Here is a 23,285-nt window from a genome sequence, read left to right on the forward strand (position 1 = left end):
TAGCTTTGGCTCAGAGGCCTGACACTACAGAATGTGTATAGGCTATATGCAAATACTATGCCATTTTATATAAAGAACTTGAACACTGGTTGGGGTGATGTTCTGGAACCAATACTCCATGGATACGGAAGGACAACTGTATGTACACATGCATATATACACTATATATTTACAAGGCCAGAAATTGTTGAGGGTGCCCAGCACAGTAAGTGGTACGAAATAAGTTATAATAGTTATATTAGTGTTGCCTTCATTGGTGGTGATTTGGAGAATCTATTCTAGGTGGGTACAGCAACGGAGAGTTTGGTCCAGTTTGTCTAGGGTCATGGTGGTGAGAAATAGGAGACAAGCCTGAAAGGATGATTTGGGGTTTTCCTTGTTCTATTAAGGCACCGGATTATATCAATGCTGTGCATCTGAATGTCAATTTGGAAAGCCAGTCCTGTGCTTCCAGAAACAGGATATTTAACACCTTGAAGAGGTGTGGTAATTGAACATTTTACTTTTTAGTAAAATGTTTTTACATTTTAGGGAGCCTATGGAGAGTGGGGCTGAAAAGTTTAGGAAGAACAGGTAGGCATGTGGGGCGGGCAAAAGAACAGAAACACCATGCACATACATTTTTCTAGGAAAATTTTAGGGAAAGCTAAGTGATGTAAAGTTACACTTAAAAGACTACACATTTTCAGCCGGGCACAGTGGCTCACACCTGTAATCTCAGCACTTTGGGAGGCCAAGGCCTGTGGAACACGAGGTCAGGAGTTCGAGACCAGCTTGGCCAACATGGTGAAACCCCGTCTCGGCCGGGCGCGGTGGCTCAAGCCTGTAATCCCAGCACTTTGGGAGGCCGAGACGGGTGGATCACGAGGTCAGGAGATCGAGACCATCCTGGCTAACACGGTGAAACCCCGTCTCTACTAAAAATACAAAAAACTAGCCGGGCGAGGTGGCAGGCGCCTGTAGTCCCAGCTACTCAGGAGGCTGAGGCAGGAGAATGGCGGAAACCCGGGGGGCGGAGCTTGCAGTGAGCTGAGATCGGGCCACTGCACTCCAGCCTGGGCGACAGAGCGAGACTCCGTCTCAAAAAAAAAAAAAAAAAAAAAAAAAAGAAACCCTGTCTCTCCTAAAAATTAGCTGGGCGTGGTGGCAGACACCTGTAATCCCAGCCACTCAGGAGGCTGAGGCAGAAGAATAGCTTGAAACTGGAAGTCGGAGGTTGCAGTGAGCCCAGATCATGCCAGTGCACTCCAGCCTGGGCAACAAGAGTGAAACTTCGTCTCATAAACAAACAAACAAAAACTACACATTTTCGCACTTTAAGGGCTCAAGGGTTGTATTCCCACTCCTTTGCTACTCTCTTTGCTCTTCTCCGCTCTAGAAAAAATGAACTGACTCAAATCTAAGTTTTCTACTTTACAGCTGGGAAGCCTCCAGGTCAAGGAGGCCAATGGTTACACAAACCAGGTAAGAAAATAAAATATGCCGAGTAATTTCATAGAACCAGAGGGCTTAGATTTCGAATGCGTGTGAATGTCAACTGTGGACTTAACCCTATGCAGAGATTAGAGTACAGAATAGTTAAACAAGAATAAAATAACATTTACCGAACAATCCGTCCTACCCTGGGTTAGGTTTTATTAACAGTCTCATTTTGAAAAGGCAGACAGCTGCCAGTTGTCCCAGATCGCACAGGCATACCGCGCAAATGGGCGTCTGAGCAGCTCAGGGCCAGCCAGAGGTGCGGTAAGAGGCGCGCAATTAAACGAATGCGCTTCGGTTTCTTCAGGGTCCCCCGAGGCTCCGCTTCACCCAGGCAGGCCTCGGCGGGGCGGCGAAACCGGCTCAGAGCTTAGCCTCACTGTGGGGAGGGGCGAGGGAAGCCGGAAGCCCTTCAGTCCGGCCCCGCCTCTGCCCTCGCACTGCCGCGACTTCCCATTCACCGCCAGTGTGCGTTGGCGACGTCACCGCGTTCACTGTCCCGGAAGTGCGCGTGGTGGCGACGGCGACCGCGGCAGTGGGGCCGGTAAGCGGGCTCGCGCCGCTCAGAGGGGCAGAGTTGGTGGCGTGGGTTGCCGCCCCGCCCCTTCCTACCTGCTGTGGGCCAGGGGAGCCGCCGCCCCGGGTAGACGGGAGTGGGAAGTGCCCAGAGGCCTCCTCAGCACTGGACATAAGAGCCCCGATGCGGAGGTCGTGTCCCCGCCACGTTTCTGGCGACCGCAGGCGCGGATTCCTTGGCTTCCCCCAGCACTTTCCCCTCCGCGCGGACGGCCCCGAGACGCTCTTTCACTGGGCCTTGTCGCCAGCACCCGGCGTGGGGGCGGGACGCGCCTTTTCAGGGCCGGGGTCCCCAGAGCGTTTTCCTGAGTTGAGGCGGGGGTGCAGGGAAACTGAGTGGGTCTTTCCGCCCCACGTGGCCTGCTGGGAAGCGCAGCTTCTCCAGCCGGCTTCCGTGGAATGGAATGGTTTTTCTCTGCAAGTTTGCACCGGGGCCACTGGAGAGCTGCTGCTGTCTCCTTATGGGCAGAACCCCTGTATGGGGGGAACAAGGATGTGATAGGTAGAAGGGAAGGCAGGGTGTGCTGGAAATCAGAGGAGATTGCAAGATGGCAGGAAAATAATGAGGAAAATGGCAGCAAAACTAATTAATTCATAGGAAAATAGAATTCCTAGGCGCTATCCCAGGGTCATGAATTCTCCAGTGCAGGTGGGGAAGGAGGGTGATACTTGTGCCCAGTAATTTCATAGGACCGGAGGGCTTATGTGACACCTGTGACCATGACAAGTTCTGGAGTCCAGAAACTCGGATAGAGTTTCTAGAACCCCGCACCCTTCACATACTGACTGAAGCCCTGCTCTGGGGAGAGTGCCATTACAGTACCATGTGGCATGCGAGTGTAGTGGTAATGCTCCCCGACCAAACCGCCAAACCGAGGGTTAGACTGCTTATTCTCGCCGCCCAATAACGAGATGCAGATAAACTAGGAAAGAAGGGAGTTTTTTTCTGTAACCGGGTACAGGGAGAAGGCCTGGAAAATATCCCAGACCAACTCAGAATTACAAAGTTTTCCAGAGCTTATATACCTTCTAAGCTATATGTATATGTGTAAGTGTTGCATTCATCTAAAGACATAAGTGATTAATGAATTATCTATAAGATCTGCGTCCTGAAGACCTTCCTCAGGAGCCTTAGTAAATTTACTTAATGTAATTGGGTTCAGGTGCTGGGGTGATTACCCTTATATTCTCTGCTGCTAAATCATGGAGGTTTGCGGAGTTCCCTCAGACCGCTAGTAAACTTGTTTGTGGAGGCCTGGGGAGTTTCCTCGGATGCCCAGTAAAACTTGTTTAATTCTAAACGGATCCTGTTAAGAATTCCTTTGTGGCTGGGCGCGATGGCTCCTGCCTGTAATCCCAGCACTTTGGGAGGCCGAGGAGGGCAGATGACTTGAGGTCAGGAGTTCGAGGGCAGTCTGGCCAACATGGTGAAACCCTGTCTGTACCCAGAAGTATAAAAAATTAGCCGGGTGTGGTGGCATGTGCCTGTAATCCTGGCTACTTGGGAGGCTGAGGCAGGAGAATCGCTTGAACCCAGGAGGCGGAGGTTGCAGTGAGCAGAGATCGTGCCATGGCACTCCAGGCTGGGCGACAGAGGAGACTCCATCTCAAAAAAAAAAAGAATTCCTTTGTTATTTTATCATGCTTCAAGGTCCAGGAAAGTCTTAGGCAAAACTCTTGCTGGGCTTTTGTTACATTCCACCCTTGTTTAAGGGCACTGGCTAGCTCTTTCACCTTTTAATATGAAACTCAACCACTCAGTACTGAAACAGTTGTTACGGAGGCCTGCATTAGTTAGACCCCGCCTGCCACAGTAAGTGCTTCTGGAGAACAAAACCAGGTAGATACGTATAGATCTAGTCTTAATCCCTCAAATTGACACCTTTTTCAGTTTTTTCATCTGAACAAGAGATGAGTTTCTGAGTTGATCAATATGCAATGTGTCCCTTTATTTTCCTTCACTTTCCTTCACTTTTAATTTCATTGGTATGCCTGTGTGTTTGCCTTGTAGACGAGTAGTTGGTGACTGCCTCTCCAGATGCTGAGGTGCCTGTATCATTGGCACAGGCCAGTACTGAGCTGTAGGTGGAATAGGCTGTGCCTTCTGAAGCAGTATCTATTTACAATGAAGTTGCAGTCTCCCGAATTCCAGTCACTTTTCACAGAAGGATTGAAGAATCTGACAGGTGAGAGATGAGGATACCTTTTCTTGATCTGGAAACCTGTATAAATGGAGAAGTAGAGGGTTAACTTTTTAAGCCTACATTTGGATATTTTCATTGTTGTTTTAATTATTTTTTAAGAAAAAAAAAAAAAAGTAGAGGGTCTCTCTTTGTTGCCCAGGCTGGTCTCAAACTCCTGGGCTCAATCCTTGGCTTCCCAAAATGCTGGGATTACAGGTGTGAGCCACGGTGCCCAGTCTGTATGTTTTCATTGTTGGAAGAAAGGGTTGGCTGGGTGTACCCAGCCTGTAATCTCTTGGGGAGGCCAAGGTAGGAGGATTGTTAGAGCCCAGGAATTTGAGGCTGCAGTGAGCTATGATCATGCCACTCTAGCTTGGGCAACAGAGTGAGACCCTGTCTCAAAAAAAAAAGAAATAAAGAAAGAAATATTAAAAGAAAAAAGAAAAGCTTACATATGGGTGATCCAAAAATACAGCTAAATCACTGGAAAAGGCAAGAAGTTGACTGCAATAAAAAGCATGGCTTTTCTGTATGCTGTGCTAAGTACTTCCCATACATTACAGGACTGGTCCTACTGACTTAATGAGTACGTACATTTTGACTTGTTATGTGGAAAAGGAAACAGATTCTTAGGCATGTGAAGTGTTTTGCCTGTGTTTCTGTAACTACTAACTAGAGAGCTGGGTTTCGAACTTACACAGTCTGATTTCAGAGCCCAGCTTGTAACCACCAAGCTCTGTTTCCTTCCTAGGTATAAGTGCTTTCATGAGAACTGAAGGAAGAAGGAAATAGGAGTTACCTCCATTGTGCACGTTGCAAAACCTGTCTGGAAGGAGTATAGGAAATGGCTTTAGCTAAGTGCCTGACTTCAGTAGTTTCTTGCTGTTGCCACAGTTTTATTAGTATTGGTTCTTAATGTCATCTACTGATGTTGCTATAAAGCAGCCACACGTGGCATTACAAAGCCTGTGGGAATTTTAGTAGCACCTAGCACCTTCATAAATATATTTAATGGTATATATAGAAATATGACCTAAACAGCACTGGCTATCTATTAGATTTACCTGGGGAGCTTTAAAACACATGCTGGGGTTCTACCTGCAGCCTACTGAATTAGAATATCTGGGTGGGATGACCATCTATGTTTTTAATAAAAGCTCCACAAGTTAATTGTGATGCAAGAAGACGAACCATTACTTTAACATGACTCACTTTATATTACCTTATTCTCAAAGCTACTTTCCTGTTCTTGAAATTAGATGATGGCTTTTTAGGTAGGTGCCAGAGATAAATGGCCCAGAATATGTTGATTCTTTTAGGCAGACTTTAAGTAGAGGGGTTAAATGCAGATTTGGTTATGCCGATGCTTCACTATCTTTTTTAATTGGAGAGAGTGAAAATTATTAAAAATTCACTGTCCAATAGAAATTTATGAGCCCATATGTAATATAAACTTTTCTACTAACCACATTAAAAAGATAGAAATGGTAAAATAAATTTTAATAATTATTTTTAGTACATCTAATTTAATCCAATATATATAAGATACTATCAGTATGAATTTTGTATAAAAATTGTTCATGAGACTGGGCACAGTGGCTCCCACCTGTAATCCTAGCACTTTGGGAGGCTGGGGGTGGTGGCTCTAACCTGTAATCCCAGCACTTTTGAGTGGCTGAGGCAGGTGGATCAATTGAGCCCAGGAGTTTGAGACCAGCCTGGGCAACATGGTGAAACGCCATCTCTACTAAAAATAGGCAAGCATAGTGGTATGTGTCTGTAGTCCCTGCTACTTGGGAGGCTGAGGTGGGAGGATCACTGAAGCCTGGGAGGTGGGGGTTGCAGTAAGCCGAGATTGTGCCACTCCACTCCAGCCTGGGCGACACAGACCATGTCTCAAAAAAAAAAAAAGTTATTAATGAGATATTTCATATTCTTACTTGGAAGTGTTTGAAATCTGGCATGCATTTAATACAGCACATCTGAATTCAGACTCACCACATTTTAAGTGCTCAGTAAGTACAAGTGGCTACTGTTTGAATAGTGCAGATTTTGAAACTCTGATTTTGGGTTGAGTTGAAGTTTTTTTCTTTCTGTGTATGCCCTTCACAGCCCCCAATTTTTCAACTTCAATTGCAAGAGGCCTCTTGGAAGAAGGAGTAGTAATTAACTCTTGATGGCCTAACTCAGGTCATTCTGCATTTTTTGGAAATAAGGTTCTAGATATTGATTACTATAGTTTCTTGAACATCATTTTAACAAGTGTGTTTAACTTTCTAAACCTGACATTGAGAACTGGATTTTCTCCACCCTGAGAAATGAGGTTCTAAGGAAGTTAGAGCCTAAGTGGTATGGTAAGGTAGAGGTGGTGGTTGCTTTCAGAGTCCTGTCCTTAAAGGACTAGCAAATGAGAACATGGATATATTCTAAAGTTGACTTTTTCTAGGCTACTGGAGAAGTGGCAAGAATGGAATCTTTTAGTGCAACGATCAAGAAGTTAGAATGTCAAAGACTTGGGTGCCCTGGTAAAATGTAATGTTCTGTATAAAAACAAAATGTACAAAAACACACAGCCTTTGTGATGGCTGCTGTATAGTGATACTTGGAGTTTAAATCCTGTACCAATGTTCAAATCTTAATAGCTGCTTTGCCATGTGTAAAATTAGTTTTCAGTATGTAAGAATATGAGAGACTAGAATAGTGTATTATTGTCATATCATAAGGGTTTTATAATTTGTCAGGTTATTTTATGTATCTTTCTTTTTGCTTCAGGACAATCACATGCCAGTGGTATATAAGATTATTTCTCAGCTGGCTGCAGTAGCTCATGCCTGTAATCCCAGCACTTTGGGAGGCTAAGGTGGGAGAATTGCTTGAGCCCAGGAGTTAGAGACCAGCCTGAGCAACATAGTGAAATCCCATCTGTACAAAAATAATAATAATAAATTTAGCCAGTTATGGTGATGCACACCTGTAGTCCCAGCTACTCAGGAGGCTGAGGCAGGGGGTTCCTTGAACTTGGAGTCAAGCTACAGTGAGCTGTGACAGTGCCACTACATTCCAGCCTGGATGACAGTGAGACCCTCTCTCAAAAAAAAAAAAAAGATTATTTTTCTGTCCTAGAGATGAGGCTGAAGTTCCCAATGCGGATGATTTTTGCCTGAGCTAACAGCAGTAATAGATGAGCAAGGACTTCTTTGGTCTGTTGGCTGTTGTCTATAGGTGGTGATAGTGCTCAGTGTTATGTGATGTCAGAAGGTCATCATATTAAAATTTAGCACAATAGGAACAACTGATCACTCTCTTGAAGTCCGGAACTCTTAGAACAGATGGTCTGTTTTCCTGTAGTAATGCTTACATCATGTCTTCCCACTCATAGCTCCCACTCACTGCCCCTTATCCCACCCCAGCCTCCAGTTGTCAAAATTCAAAGCTGTAAAGGGAAGAAGTTCATGAAAATTTAATTAAAAATTAACATTAAAAAGAGGTGACAATTATAAAAGTTTTCTGACATTAATGTATGGTCTTTTGAATTGCTGATAAGAATAACAATTGCATTCTATCAGATGTGGCATTTGGAGCAAATAAACACAGTTTAGGGATGATGGGAGTCTGCATTTCTTGGCTTTTAGGCTTAAGTTTGCAGTTAAATTTGGTTGCATTAGGTGTTGTTTTCACTGAATTATTTCATTGAACGTAGCTTGCAAAGTCTTTTGAAATGTTGACTGCATCCCTGTTTCTGTAAGATTGAAGATATCAGTAACAGGAATAAATACATCTTTAAGGTTGATAGTCCCTGCTGTTTTAGGCCAATTGAAATTATGCTTTTCTTATAATTTTTATGACTGCTCTTTCATATAGACAGATAAATATGCCTTGATATGTCTTTCTCAATTGTCTTAAATGTTATTTTGAAAATCCTGAATGGCAAGTTTTTTGGAATGGTTTAATAACATAGGGCTGATCAAAATGGTGAATACATTACTTTGAGTTCTGGATCTCTTTGTAATGCAGTTAACTTACTAACTTTGAATTTACCGTTTTATTTTAGTAAAGCCAGCATGAGAATCTTAAATCAGTAGTTATCTATGTAAATTAAGCCTTGACCTTCTTCATTCCATTATTTATAGTAGGTTCAAATGAATGTAAAACTTGCCCTTTATTTGCTTGAATTTCAGAACAGCTACTTGATACTGTTTTAAGAAAACTTAAAAAATCCCAATACTTTCCAGTGAAGTCATTCTTTTTTTTATAGCTAGAATATCCTAATTCAGTTTAATTATGAGCCAAATTGGTATAAAGATGAATAAGATAGGTTTTCTACCCTGAGAAGTGGGGAGACAAAGACATAAAACAGGTAATTTTAATATAATTGGTATGTATAAAGATACACTGTACTAGTCTCTTAGAAGAAATTCACCTAACCTCACCTTCAGGTGAGGCTTCCTAAAGTGAATCACAACAGATAAGTAAGAGTGAGCTAGATCAGTGTTTTCCAACTGGGTAGTTACCTCTTAGTGGGCCATGAAGTCAATTTAGTGGTCATGACCTGTATTTAAAAAAAAGAAAGAATAGAATAGATTGCATGGTATGAAGGGCAGGATTTCTTTTATGATACTTTTGTTTGCCATGTAGACATACAAATTTCAGTGACTGCTATGCGAATGTCTTAGCGTGGGTTATGGGCCAAGAAGTGTGACAGCCAGCCATTGAGCTAGCGTAAATTGGGGAGGTGTTTCAGCGAAGTGACTCACACAAGCAAAATTATGGAGGAAAACTACGGGGAGAGTTTGGTGTAGACAGCTGGTGCAGGCAAAGTGTGATGCAAAGTTTAGCAAGAGATGAGACAAATGGGTCATGGAAGCCTTTGGATATAGCACTGAGGAATTTGGGTACTGTGTTGTGGGTAGTTAGAAGGAGCAGTTAATGCGTAGCATAATTAACCTGGTGTTTTGGGTACTGTGTTGTGAGTAGTTAGGAGGAGCAGTTAATGCATAGCGTAATTAACCTAGTATTTTAGATCCCCAGGTCTGGATGGTGGAGGCTGGATTTAAGGGATGCGATGTGGTCCTGGAAGTGGGCCTTGATGGGAAATGTGGCATTAGGGGAATATGAGCACTTCCTCTTGGGGAGAGCTTGTGGAAAAGATATCCTTAATTAAGAGGGTAGAGGGAGGGAGCATTTGTTTTTTTTTTTTTTCTTTTAATTATACTTTAAGTTCTAGGGTACATGTGCACAAGGTGCAGGTTTGTTACATATGTATACATATGCTTTGTTGGTGTGCTGCACCCATTAACTTATCATTTACCTTAGGTATATTTCCTAATGCTATCCCTCCCCACTCGCCTCTCCCCACAATAGGCCCCGTTGTGTGATTTTATCCCTTCTGTGTCCAAGTGATCTCATTGTTCAATTCCCACCTATGAGTGAGAACATGTGGTGTTTGGTTTTCTGTTCTTGCGGTAGGTTGCTGAGAATGATGGTTTCCAGCTGCATCCATGCCCCTACAAAGGACACGAATTCATCCTTTTTTATGGCTGCATAGTATTCCATGGTGTATATGTGCCACATTTTCTTAATCCAGTCTGCCACTGATGGACATTTGGGTTGATTCCAAGTCTTTGCTATTGTGAATAGTACAACAATAAACATATGTGTGCATGTGTCTATAGCAGCATGACTTATAATCCTTTGGGTATATCCCCAGTAATGGGATAGCTGGGTCAAATGGTATTTCTAGTTCTAGATCCTTGAGGAATCGCCACACTGTTTTCCACAGTGGTTGAACTAGTTTACAGTCCCACCAACAGTGTAAAAGTGTTCCTATTTCTCCACATCCTCTCCAGCACCTGTTGTTTCCTGATTTTTTAATGATTGCCATTCTAACTAGTGTGAGATGGTATCTCATTGTGGTTTTGATTTGCATTTCTCTGATGGCGAGTGATGATGAGCATTTTTTCATGTGTCTGTTGGCTGTATGAATGTCTTCTTTTGAGAAATGTCTGTTCATATCCTTTGCCCGCTTTTTGATGGGGTTGTTTTTTTCTTGTAAATTTGATAGAGTTATTTATAGGTTCTGGATATTAGCCCTTGTCAGATGAGTAGATTGCAAAAATTTTCTCCCATTCTGTAGGTTGCCTGTTCACTCTGATGGTAGTTTCTTTTGCAGTGCAGAAGGTCTTTAGTTTAATTAGATCCCATTTGTCAATTTTGGCTTTTGTTGCTGTTGCTTTTGGTGTTTTAGACATGAAATCCTTGCCCATGCCTATGTCCTGAATGGTATTACCATCTTGTAATGGTATTATCCATCTTGAATTAATTTTTGTATAAAGAGTAAGGAAAAGATCCAGTTTCAGCTTTCTACTTATGGCTAGCCAATTTTCCCAGCACCATTTATTAAATAGGAATCCTTTCCGCATTTCTTGTTTTTGTCAGCTTTGTCAAAGATCAGATAGCTGTAGATGTGTGGTATTATTTCTGAGGACTCGGTTCTGTTCCATTGGTCTATATCTCTCTTTTGGTACCAGTACCATGCTGTTTTGGTTACTGTAGCCTTGTAGTATAGTTTGAAGTCAGGTAGCGTGATGCCTCCAGATTTGTTCTTTTGGCTTAGGATTGTCTTGGCAATGGGGAGTCTTTTTTGGTTCCATATGAACTTTAAAGCAGTTTTTTCCAATTCTGTGAAGAAAGTCATTAGTAGCTTGATGGGGATGGCATTGAATCTGTAAATTACCTTGGGCAGTATGGCCGTTTTCACAATGTTGATTCTTCCTATCCGTGAGCATGGTATTTTCTTCCATTTGTTTGTGTCCTCTTTGATTTCACTGAGCAATGGTTTGTAGTTCTCCTTGAAGGGGTCCTTTACATCCCTTGTAAGTTGGATTCCTAGGTATTTGATTCTCTTTGAAGCTATCTTGAATGGGAGTTCATTCATGATTTGGCTCTCTGTCTCTTACTGGTGTATAAGAATGCTTGTGATTTTTGCACATTGATTTTGTATCCTGAGACTTTGCTGAAGTTGCTTATCAGCTTAAGGAGATTTTGGGCTGAGACAATGGAGTTTTCTAAATATACAATCATGTCATCAGCAAACAGGGACAATTTGACTTCTTTTCCTAACTGAATACCCTTGATTTCTTTCTCTTGCCTGATTGCCCTAGCCAGAACTTCCAACACTGTGTTGAATAGGAGTGGTGAGAGAGGGCATCCCAGTCTTGTGCCAGTTTTCAAAGGGAATGCTTCCAGTTTTTGCCCATTTAGTATGATATTGGCTGTGGGTTTGTCATAAATAGCTCTTATTATTTTCAGATACGTTCCATCAATACCGAATTTATTGAGAGTTTTTAGCATGAAGGGCTGTTGAATTTTGTCAAAGGCCTTTTCTGCATCTATTGAGATAATCGTGTGGTTTTTGTCTTTGGTTCTGTTTATATGCAGGATTATGTTTATTGCTTTGCGTATGTTGTGTTGCATCCCAGGGATGAAGCCCACTTGATCATGGTGGATAAGCTTTTTGATGTGCTGCTGGATTCAGTTTGCCAGTATTTTATTGAGGATTTTTGCATCGATGTTCATCAGGGATATTGGTCTAAAATTCTCTGTTTTTGTTATATCTCTGTCAGGCTTTGGTATCAGGATGATGTTGGCCTCGTAAAATGAGTTAGGAAGGATTCCCTCTTTTTCTGTTGATTGGAATAGTTTCAGAAGGAATGGTACCAACTCCAGGACCTTTTACCTCTGGTAGAATTTGGCTGTGAATCCGTCTGGTCCTGGATTTTTTTTGGTTGGTAGGCTGTTACTGCCTCAATTTCAGAGCCTGCTATTGATCTATTCAGGGATTCAACTTCTTCCTGGTTTAGTCTTGGAAGAGTGTAAGTGTCCAGGAAATTATCCATTTCTTCTAGGTTTTCTAGTTTATTTGTGTAGAGGTGTTTATAGTATTCTGTGATGGTAGTTTGTATTTCTGTGGGGTCGGTGGTGATATCCCCTTTATCATTTTTTTATTGCATCTATTTGATTCTTCTCTCTTTTCTTCTTTATTAGTCTTGCTAGCGGTCTATCAATTTTGTTGATCTTTTCAAAAAAACAGCTCCTGGATTCGTTGATTTTTTTTGGAGGGTTTTTTGTGTCTCTGCCTCCTTCAGTTCTGCTCTGATCTTAGTTATTTCTTGCCTTCTGCTGGCTTTTGAATGTGTTTGCTCTTGCTTCTCCAGTTCTTTTAATTGTGATGGTAGGGTGTCAATTTTAGATCTTTCCTGCTTTCTCTTGTGGGCATTTAGTGCTATAAATTTCCCTCTACGCACTGCTTTAAATGTGTCCCAGAGATTCTGGTATGTTGTATCTTTGTTCTCATTGGTTTCAAAGAACATCTTTATTTCTGTCTTAATTTCGTTATGTACCCAGTAGTCATTCAGGAGCAGGTTGTTCAGTTTCCATGTAGTTGAGGGGTTTTGAGTGAGATTCTTAATCCTGAGTTCTAGCTTAATTGCACTGTGGTCTGGGAGACCGTTTGTTATAATTTCTGTTCTTTTACATTTGCTGAGGAGTGCTTTACTTCCAACTATGTGGTCTATTTTGGAATAAGTGTGATGTGGTGCTGAGAAGAATGCATATTCTGTTGATTTGGGGTGGAGAGTTCTGTAGATGTCTATTAGGTCTGCTTGGTGCAGAGTTGAGTTCAATTCCTGGATATCCTTGTTAACTTTCTGTCTCGTTGATCTGTCTAATGTTGACAGTGGGGTGTTAAAGTCTCCCATTATTATTGTATGGGAGTCTAAGTCTCTTTGTAAGTCTCTGAGGACTTGCTTTATGAATCTGGGTGCTCCTGTATTGGGTACATATGTATTTAGGATAGTTAGCTCTTCCTGATGAATTGATCCCGTTACCATTATGTAATGGCCTTCTTTGTCTCTTTTGATCTTTTTTTTTTTTTTGAGACGGAGTCTTGCTCTGTCACCCAGGCTGGAGTGCAGTGGCCGGATCTCAGCTCACTGCAAGCTCCGCCTCCGGGGTTTACGCCATTCTCCTGCCTCAGCCTCCTGAATAGCTGGGACTACAGGCGCCCGCCACCTCGCCCAGCTAGTTTTTTTGTATTTTTTTAGTAGAGATGGGGTTTCACCGTAACTGTTAGCCAGGATGGTCTCGATCTCCTGACCTCGTGATCTGCCCATCTCGGCCTCCCAAAGTGCTGGGATTACAGGCTTGAGCCACCACGGCCGGATCTTTTGATCTTTGATGGTTTAAAGTCTGTTTTATTAGAGACTAGGATTGCAACCCCTGCTTTTTTTTGTTCTCCATTTGCTTGGTAGATCTTCTTCCATCCCTTTATTTTGAACCTTTGTGTGTTTCTGCATGTGAGATGTGTCTCCTGTATACAGCAAACTGGTGGGTCTTGACTCTTTATCCAATTTGCCAGTCTGTGTCTTTTAATTGGACCATTTAGTCCATTTACATTTAAGGTTAATATTGTTATGTGTGAACTTGATCCTGTCATTATGATATTAGCTGGTTGTTTTGCTCGCTAGTTGATGCAGTTTCTTCCTAGCATCGATGGACTTTACATTTTGACATGTTTTTGCAATGGCTGGTACCTGTTGTTCCTTTCCATGTTTAGTGCTTCCTTCAGGATCTCTTGTAGGGCAGGCCTGGTGGTGACAAAATCTCTAAGCATTTGCTTGTCTGTAAAGGATTTTATTTCTCCTTCACTTATGAAACTTAGTTTGGCTGGATATGAAATTCTGGGTTGAAAATTCTTTTAAGAATGTTGAATATTGGCCCCCACTCTCTTCTGGCTTGGAGAGTTTCTGCTGAGAGATCTGCTGTTAGTCTGATGGGCTTCCCTTTGTGTGTAACCCGACCTTTCTCTCTGGCTGCCCTTAACATTTTTTCCTTCATTTCAACTTTGGTGAATCTGACAATTATGTGTCTTGGAGTTGCTCTTCTCGAGGAGTATCTTTGTGGCGTTCTCTGTATTTCCTGAATTTGGATGTTGACCTGCCTTACTAGGTTGGGAAAGTTCTCCTGGATGATATCCTGCAGAATGTTTTCCAACTTGGTTCCATTTTCCCTGTCACTTTCAGGCACACCAATCAGACATAGATTTGGTCTTTTCACGTAATCCCATACTTCTTGGAGGCTTTGTTCATTTCTTTTTACTCTTTTTTCTCCATACTTCTCTTCTCACTTCATTTCATTCATTTGATCTTCAATCGCTGATACTCTTTCTTCCAGTTGATCCAGTCGGTTACTGAAGCTTGTGCATTTGTCACATATTTCTCGTGTTACGGTTTTCATGTCTATCAGTTCTTTTAAGGTCTTCTCTGCATTGATTATTCTAGTTATCCATTCATCTATTCTTTTTTCAAGGTTTTTAGTTTCTTTGCGCTGGTTACGTAGTTCCTCCTTTAGCTCTGAGAAGTTTGATCGACTGAAGCCTTCTTCTCTCAACTCAACAAAGTCATTCGTCGTCCAGCTTTGTTCTGTTGCTGGCGATGAGCTATGTTCCTTTAGAGGGGGAGATGCGATCTGATTTTTTGAATTTCCAGCTTTTCTGCACTGCTTTTTCCCCATCTTTGTGGTTTTATCTGCCTTTGGTCTTTGATGATGGTGACGTACTGATGGGGTTTTGGTGTGGGTGTCCTTTCTGTTTATTAGTTTTCCTTCTAACAGTCAGGACCCTCAGCTGTAGGTCTGTTGGAGTTTGCTTGAGGTCTACTCCAGATGCTGTTTGCTGGGGTATCAGCAGCGGAGGCTGCAGAAAATAGAATATTGCTGCACAGCGAGTGTTGCTGTCTGATTCTTGCTCTGGAAGCTTTGTCTCAGGGGTGTACTCTGCCGTGTGAGGTGTGAGGTGTCGATCTGCACCTCAGTTGAAAATGCAGAAATCCCCCATCTTTTGTGTCGCTCACGCTGGGAGCTGGAGTCTGGAGCTGTTCCTATTTGGCCATCTTGCGCACGCCCCCGCATTTGTTATTTTTAAGTAAATCATTTTAAGGAGTCTACAGAGAATGGGGCTGAAAGATGTGGGAAGAATAGGTAGAAGAGGAGTGTGGGCAGGATAGAGAACAGAAGACGTTGAGGTAGGGACAGAGGATTATGTTCTGAGTTGTGATTAGAGGTGCTGGAACTTTGATGTATGATGAGTTTATTTGAACACTCGTGTCACTGCCCACTAGCCAAAGACCAACAGGGACACAAGTTGGGTTGTTACTCCTGGCAGTGAGGAGCAACATGCTGAGTGGGGAGTAGCATGCTGACCCTGGAGAACCCAGAGGTATACTCAGTAAGAGGGCTTTAGAAATGACTTCTTATAGGAGTTGGGCTTGTATTGGGTCATTTTGGAGAGCATTTAAGGTAGTAGAGCTTTGCAGTGGGTTAGATGCTCTCAGGAAGCAGAAGTAATTCTCTGATTGGGTGTCTTAATAATGCTTTCCTAGAAGTTGAGTACAGTTGTGAGATTAAACCTAATTGGTAAGGCACAGTCACTGTTACCAATTATTGTAGGGTGTATCATGGACAGTGTTCATGTTTTGTGTATGTTTAGGTGATTACAGAGTTGTCTTGATCGATCCATCATGGCACAGAATGGGCTTGTCTGATATTGATGTTTTGTGAAATTGTTTCTGTTCCACAGGACCCAGGACCTAATATTGTGACAGGCCAGCTCCTGGATGCCATTCTCACTAGGTTCCATGTGGGCATATGGATATACTTATAGTGGATTTTGCTTTATCCTGTACATATAGAGGAGTCAGCTATATGCTTGCTTATAGTTGTTCAGTGTCCAAACGGTTCTACCTAGAGCAGAGATAGGAGTTGATTTTAGAACTATATACAGATCATTTCTTGAAGGACTTTTAGCTATAACCATTTATCATAAGTGGTATAGACTAATGTTGTCTGATAGTTTGATGCATGAACATCCTGCTCAATATCTATTTATACACACAGAGAAATAGAAGAACATGTTACCATTTCTAAAGTATGCACATAAATGGGGAAAAGAAAGTAGAATTGTTTGATTTACTTTTTTCTTTTCTTCTTCTTTTTTTTTTTTTTTGAGATAAGGTCTTGCTCTGTCACCCAGGCTGGAGTGCAGTGGCATGATCATAGCTCACCACAGCCTTGAACTCCAGGGCTCAAGCCATCCTCCCACCTCAGCCTCCCAAGTAGCTGGGACTACAGGTGTGCACCATTGAACCTGGCTATTTTTTTTTTTTTTTTTTTGTAGAGTTAGAGTTTTTGCTGTTTGCCCAGGCTGATCTTGAACTCCTGGGGTCAAGTGATCTTTTCGCCTCAGCCTTCCAAAGTATCAGGATTACAGGTGTGAGCCACTGCGCCTGATCTGCTTTAGTCTTTAGTAATACTTCAAATTTATATTGATCACTTTGAGGCATTGTGGAATTCTGAATTATCTTCTGAATAAGCAAAGGAAAATTCTGCAAGTTCCCTGTTTCCCGTTGGTCCTCAGAGGCACTCTCCTGAAGACAAGTCTTTTTACTTCTTTGGGCCTTGTTCTCATTTTTCATAAGAAAAGCCTCAGTTAAATGAATCTCTGCTGTTCCAACTAGATGGAAAAGCCTCGTACTTTGTGGTTAAACACATTGAAATAAAGAACTTGGAAATAAAAATCTTTTTTTCTCTTATCTCAGAATTATTTGTCAAAGAGAATCACGAATTAAGAATAGCAGGAGGAGCAGTGAGGGATTTGTTAAATGGAGTAAAGCCTCAGGATGTAGATTTTGCCACTACTGCTACCCCTACTCAAATGAAGCAGATGTTTCAGTCGGCTGGGATTCGGATGATAAACAACAAAGGAGAAAAGCACGGAACAATTACTGCCAGGGTGAGTCAAAAGTTTGACAGTTAATTGCATTGGTTTTTTGGTAATTTTTTAAAACTTAATAATTTTCTCTAGTTAAAAGCAAATAACGAAAAGTCTAATAAAAAAAGTCAGTCTCTTCTACCCCTGTCTGAAACCCTGCAGTCCTCTGTTCTTACAGTAATGTTTAATTTTTATGTTATTTCTCCATTTCTAAAAAGACCTTTTTAGACTACGTGTTTGTATACTACGGTGTTTACTTTTTAGTTTTTACTATCTCAGTTTTAAGATGTGTTATGTATTGACTTTCCATGAGGGAAGATGATTTAGCTTTCTTACCACACCCTTCTCAACAACAAGCACATGTAATTCTCATACTTCTATCTTCCTAGTATATTTATATCATAATTTTTGGTTAAGTCAATATTCAGGGTTCATGTTTATGACTCTGTATTGTTTACAGCCAGATTGTGGAGTATATTGTGATTACATTTCTTCTATTGGCATGGTTTTTAATTTTCCTGCAGTTAATAGCATTTTTCTTTTACATAGCTTTCCATGTACCACTAATTTATTCCTGCACTCTGTCAGAGCTGTAGAGTTCCTCTCAAAAGATTTAAACACATTACATCAAGTTTCAGTTGGGTTTTTGAGAAACCTCTTACCTGGTGCTGTCTTCCTGCTCCAATATGGACTTTTAGGAATTTCCTTGGCCTCTCTATTTTGTTAGATCTCCTGTTTCCTGGGTCCCATGTGCTGTTCTCTCTTGGCTTAAGCCCTCATTTTAATAATCCAATACCTGAGGAAGCCTTACACGTCTGAAAATGTTTTTATTTTACCTCCACACTGGTTTGATAGTTATGGTTATAGAATTCTAGACTGGGAATAATTTTTACTCAGAAATTTAAAGGTATTGTTTTCTAGCTTCCAGTTCTGCCACTAAGTCTAGTTCCATTTAGATTTCTCTTTTGTTTAAAAACCTGATTGCCACTATTGCCTTTTGGAAGTCTTTCTGATCTTTTTATGTCTAATGTTTTTAATTTCAAGATGATATAACTTGTTTTGGATTTTTCACTTATTATGCAGGGCACTTAGTGGGCCTTCTTATGTTTCTTTCATAATTTCATCCCTTTTGTTAAATGTTTTTTCCTTTGGAAACTCCTATTATTTGGATGCTGGATTGCTGGGACTGACCTTCTAGTTTTATCTTTTGTCTTTATTTTACATTCTTCTGTCTTTTACTTTCTATGAGAGTGCCTTAACTTCGTCTCCCAGTCGTTGTATAATATAGCAAGTTCTGTGGTCTGGTAGAATTTCAAGAGGTCTTTCTTAGTATATTTCTTTGGAAAGCTTCCCGTTCATGTTTCAGATACAAGATCTTTTCTTTCTCTTAGGATATCTACTATAGTTATTTTGCAATGTCTTTGTTTCCTCTGAGTTTTTTCTTTCATGTTGGCTTTCTTTAAATGTGGGTATTCTTTGGCTCTGCCTTTATATTTGGCTGATGCTGTATACTTGAGGGCTTTATTGTAGTTTTGCATGGGAAGTGTCAGCCAGTTGGGACTCCCAGTGTAAGTCTCAGTAGGAGTTTTCATTAGGAGAAATCAGAGAAGAATACTTCAGTATTATGCCAGAGAATGAGCCTGATTGTTAGCATCTTGAAACCAAGTAGGGAAAGGGATGAGGGTCATGTTAATTTTCACTTTAATTTTGTTTTCATTATGATGCTTCATTCCCATGAGCATCTGTGCCTGGTGCAACAAGTTCTGATTATTTTTGGTTCAACCTTTCTAGAAGGGTCAATCCCTGGTTTCGGCCTCGTTAAGGGATTCATTCTAGGTGGGTCTGATTATTTCTTAAAATGAGTTTCAGACAGTTTTCCTATTTCAAATCTTACCTTATTCTTTGCCTTCAGAGATACTTGTGCCTCAAATTCTTGAGTTTTGGAATTCTATAGTGAGAGATAGATGTAGCTTGTATCTAGAGAAGAGTATGTATGAAATTGAGAGAAATCTTACAACAGACTTCTGGTGATCATTAATGGCTTTCAATTCCTAAATGAAGACATTCTTAACTTTTGGCACATAAAACACTTTATTCTCTACTCCTAAATGCTAATATGCTGTCTGTCAAATATACTTTCTCTTTTACATATATTCCTCTTTCTCCACCATGCCTTTGGTCATCTTTTTTCTTCATTTGAAATTTTCCTACCACACCTGCATGTACAAACCCTGCTGCTTTTTCAAGGCTTGGCACAGATGCCATCCTATCACAAAGTTACACAGCTTCCCCAGCTGGAGATAGTCTGTCTTCCTATGATAGAGGTGACTCTTTATTTTAATTTATTTCTTTCTCTTTTGAGACAGGGTCTCACTCTGTTACGCAGGCTGGAGTGCACAGTGTGATCTCAGCTCACTGCAGCCTCTGCCTCCCGGGCTCTAGCGATCCTCCCACCTCAGCCTCCCAGGTAGCTAGGACCACAGGCATGCACCACCAAACCTGGCTGGTTTTTTTTGTATGTTTGGTAGAGACGGGGTTTCACCATCTTGCCCAGGCTGGTCTTGAACTCCTGAGCTCAAGTCATCCACTTGCCTTGGCCTCCAAAATGCTGGGATTACAGGCATGAGCCACCACCCCTGGCCTTTATTTTAATTTCCTTGGGAATTATCAGTAAGGGAGTTGCAGGATCTGTTAACTGTACTTTCTGTTTATCAGTCTTTTGCTCAATGGCATATGTTTCATAAATTGACATTCACCTCTTTGCAAACAGGAGCTATTAAAAGTATTTCAGATAATAGCTTGATTTGAAATTGAAGAACATTTTTGAGGGTTTCTCCACATCACCTGGCAGAGGTGACATGTTTGTGTGTTAAACTCATCTTTTTTAATCATGATGGGTATTTAAAAAAAAAAATCAGTCTTTGGATCTGTTTTGAATGACGTGGATATCTTTCTGTTTCAATGTTTAGATATGGTAGTTGATGTTAAAAAGACTGTAACTGTCAGGGCTTATAGTACCATCTCTATAAAGACAAAAACTTGTTTTTTCTTCAATTCAGTAGTATGGAAACCTAATTTTAATGACAAGAAAAACCCCATGTATTTAATTGCAGCTTCATGAAGAAAATTTTGAGATTACTACACTACGGATTGATGTCACCACTGATGGAAGACATGCTGAGGTAGAATTTACAACTGACTGGCAGAAAGATGCAGAACGCAGAGATCTCACTATAAATTCTATGTTTTTAGGTAATACTTGCAGATAAAACCATGTTTTGAGTCTATCAGAATGCCTTCTTTTCATATAAAACCTACATTCTGGAAACGTTATTCAACTTCAGAATTTGCGTTAATTTCTTCTAAGAGATGGTTTAGCAGATTGCATAAAAGAATCGACTCTGGGCCAGGTGCGGTGGCTCAACGCCTGTAATCCCAGCACCTTGGGAGGCTGAGGCGGGCAGATCATGAGGTCAGGAGATTGAGACCGTCCTGGTTAACATGGTGAAACCCCGTCTCTACTAAAACTACAAAAAATTAGCTGGGCGTGGTGGCGGGAGCCAGTAGTGCCAGCTACTCGGGAGGCTGAGGCAGGAGAATAGCATGAACCCGGGAGGTGGAGCTTGCAGTGATCTGAGATCACACCACTGCACTCCAGCCTGGGTGACAGAGCGAGACTCTGTCTCAAAAAAAAAAAAAAAAAAAGAATAGACTCTGGAGCCAAAATCCCTGGGGTGAAATTCTGACTCCATCACCCACTAGCCACAAAACAAAAACGTTAATTAATATTGGCTTCCTCTGTACAGCTGTTGTGAGGTTTAAGAGTTAATAATTGTAAATGCTTAGAACAGTGTCTGACACATGTACACATTCAGTCAGTGCTAACTTCTTAACTGCATCTGAACAACATTAACATTTCAGGGAAGGAAAGTGCACACACGGTACATGTACACACTCCACACACACCCACACACACACCCAGGATCATTCTTTTTCCTTTGCACTACCTTTCATGCATGTGTATTCACTCTTTCTTCTGCTTCCCTGGAAAACAATGGTGAATGACTTCACCTTTTTTTTACTGCTGAGCCTACACACAACCTCAGATTCATTTTTAGCATTGTTTTCTAGCAATCATCAGTAATCAGAGTCGGTACGTAAGATGAAACCTATTTATTTCAGCTTAACTTTTATGTTTAATGAAAGCACTGGGAATTATATGGGGGTAGATATGAATTAGGTTAGTGTTTTGATACGTTACTGATGCATCATATGTTGTACTTTAAAGTTAAGACAAGCCCTTTATGTTTAAGATTTTGGATTAAAAAAGGATGAAACATCTGCTATTCATAACCTAGTTTGTAGCAACAATAGTGGTAAAAGGATGAAGTAATAGGATTTGCTTCATGCATGGCTGGGCAAGAAGTTTATAATCTAAGGTGGGATCTCTTGCTGATTACAGTAATGGCAGATACAATTTCTAGGGTACCTACTGGGTTCTAGGAACAACACTGGGTACCTGATATACTTTATTTCATTAAACTCTCAGAAAAACTTGAGACTGAGAGATACTAAGTAACTTAGTTTAAGTCACAGAGAACCATTATTTTGGCTTGTTTCCAAAGCCTAGGCAATATATGACCATAGAGAGCCCAATTGGTGTGTTTTCTCTCAATTAATGTAGTCAGAGCTCCATGTATTTATTTATTCTCATATTTACTCATAGAAGAAACTGCTCCAAGTAGTGCAATATAGAGAGTCTTGTCTAACCGACTTATCATAAGCATACTGCAAGACAGAGACTAACATTCTTTTTCAGTGTCCTAGTTTATAAAATAAAAGCTGTTCTTATTGGAACTATCATTTTCTGACATTTACTGAACCCTCATAACGTACCAGGCACTGTTCTAAGCACATTATATACAATCTCCTGACAACCCTGCGAAGCAGATACTGCTATTTAACCGATGGTAACTTGCCCAAAGTTGCACAGTTTGTAAAGTGTAGGATCGGAATTCCAACTCAGGCAGCCTGACTCCAGAGGTCACAGTCATAACCACTACATTATTCCCTGCAACTCAGCTGTATTTCATATTTTTATTTACTGTATTTTAAAAGGATGATATTCAGAGCAAAACAAAATACACACCAAATATGATACTTACTAAGCTTTGTGTAGTTTTCTATCCTGGCTTTTTCCAAGCCTTATTGGATCAAGCATTCATAGTTCTGGCATTTATGGTTGGTTACTTTGCTTCCCAAACCCTTATTTTTGCTTTGATCATATTCCTGTGATTTTTTTCCTACAAATTTTGATCTTGCCTTTAGGTTCCCCAGGGAGAGTTACAAGTCTCTTCATTAGGAGAAATAACACTGAGATGGATACACCATATTTGCTACTTTGTTATCATATTTTTGTCTGTTTATTTATGTATTTTTTTTAAATCTTCATTTTCTTTTATGTCTTTTTGAATCTGGAGCCTTCGAAATTTGCCATATACATCAAGATGGTTCCCTTTTAAAAGTTACTATGCATATAAAACTATTAACAGCTTGGGAAGAGTTAAGCATTAAGTGTGAACTTACCAATATACTGTTGCTTTTCGGATAATCAAAGAGCATTCAAGTTCAAACACAACCAAGAGGTATTTTTGATAAGTAGTTGTCAGTGCCTCTTTTCTGTAATGCTACAGAGTGAAGTATCTCATAGGATCACTGACCTCCCCATTTGGTTAGCTGAATGGTGTCTGCGTTTCAGCTCTCAATTCCTTTTTCTTTTTCTTAAGTTTCCATGGTAACCAACTGTCTTAGTTTGTCTGAGCTTGAAATATTTCCTTGGATGTGTGATTTTCAGCTTTAAAACTAGGAAAGTCTCAGGCAAACCAGTATGAAGTGGTCACTCTACTAATTAATACTTAAGGTTTTATGTACATATATATAAAATTATTTTATGTCGCTTTTTCTTTTTTGGTTCGACATATGAGAACATTTGTTTATTACCATTTTTGTGAATGGCTAATAGATTAACATGGTTCAAAATTCACAAAGTGTTAAAGGCTCTGTAGTGAAGTCTCCTGATCTATAACGAACAGGACTGCCCGTTTTTACCACACCCTTGCTAACACTGTTATCAAATGTTTGCATCATTGCCGATCTGAAAAATGCTATCTCGAAAATGTGTATTTACTGGCCGGGCATGGTGGCTTGTCTGTAACCCTAGCACT

The 23,285-nt window shown here is 40.9% G+C and overlaps 1 protein-coding gene across 3 annotated transcripts in view; it reads left to right on the forward strand.

Moving 5' to 3' along the window:
- The first annotated feature begins 1,951 nt into the window (after positions 1-1,951).
- TRNT1 (tRNA nucleotidyl transferase 1) overlaps positions 1,952-23,285 on the forward strand; it is a 31,160-nt gene continuing 9,826 nt past the window's right edge. For 2 of the 3 annotated variants that reach the window (XR_004054354.1, XM_010357120.2), the window contains exons 1-4: positions 1,952-2,023; positions 4,067-4,241; positions 16,889-17,082; positions 20,175-20,313. Coding sequence is in view for 2 of the 3 variants with exons in the window: in XM_010357120.2 (XP_010355422.1) it covers positions 4,094-4,241; positions 16,889-17,082; positions 20,175-20,313 (481 nt within the window). In the remaining variant the exon portion in view is untranslated. Of the gene's footprint in view, positions 2,024-2,070; positions 2,188-4,066; positions 4,242-16,888; positions 17,083-20,174; positions 20,314-23,285 lie in introns of those variants that run through there. The other variant, XM_030921269.1, reaches the window with a different exon arrangement.

Source organism: Rhinopithecus roxellana, chromosome 1 (assembly GCF_007565055.1).
Source record: "Rhinopithecus roxellana isolate Shanxi Qingling chromosome 1, ASM756505v1, whole genome shotgun sequence".
NCBI lineage: Eukaryota > Metazoa > Chordata > Mammalia > Primates > Cercopithecidae > Rhinopithecus > Rhinopithecus roxellana.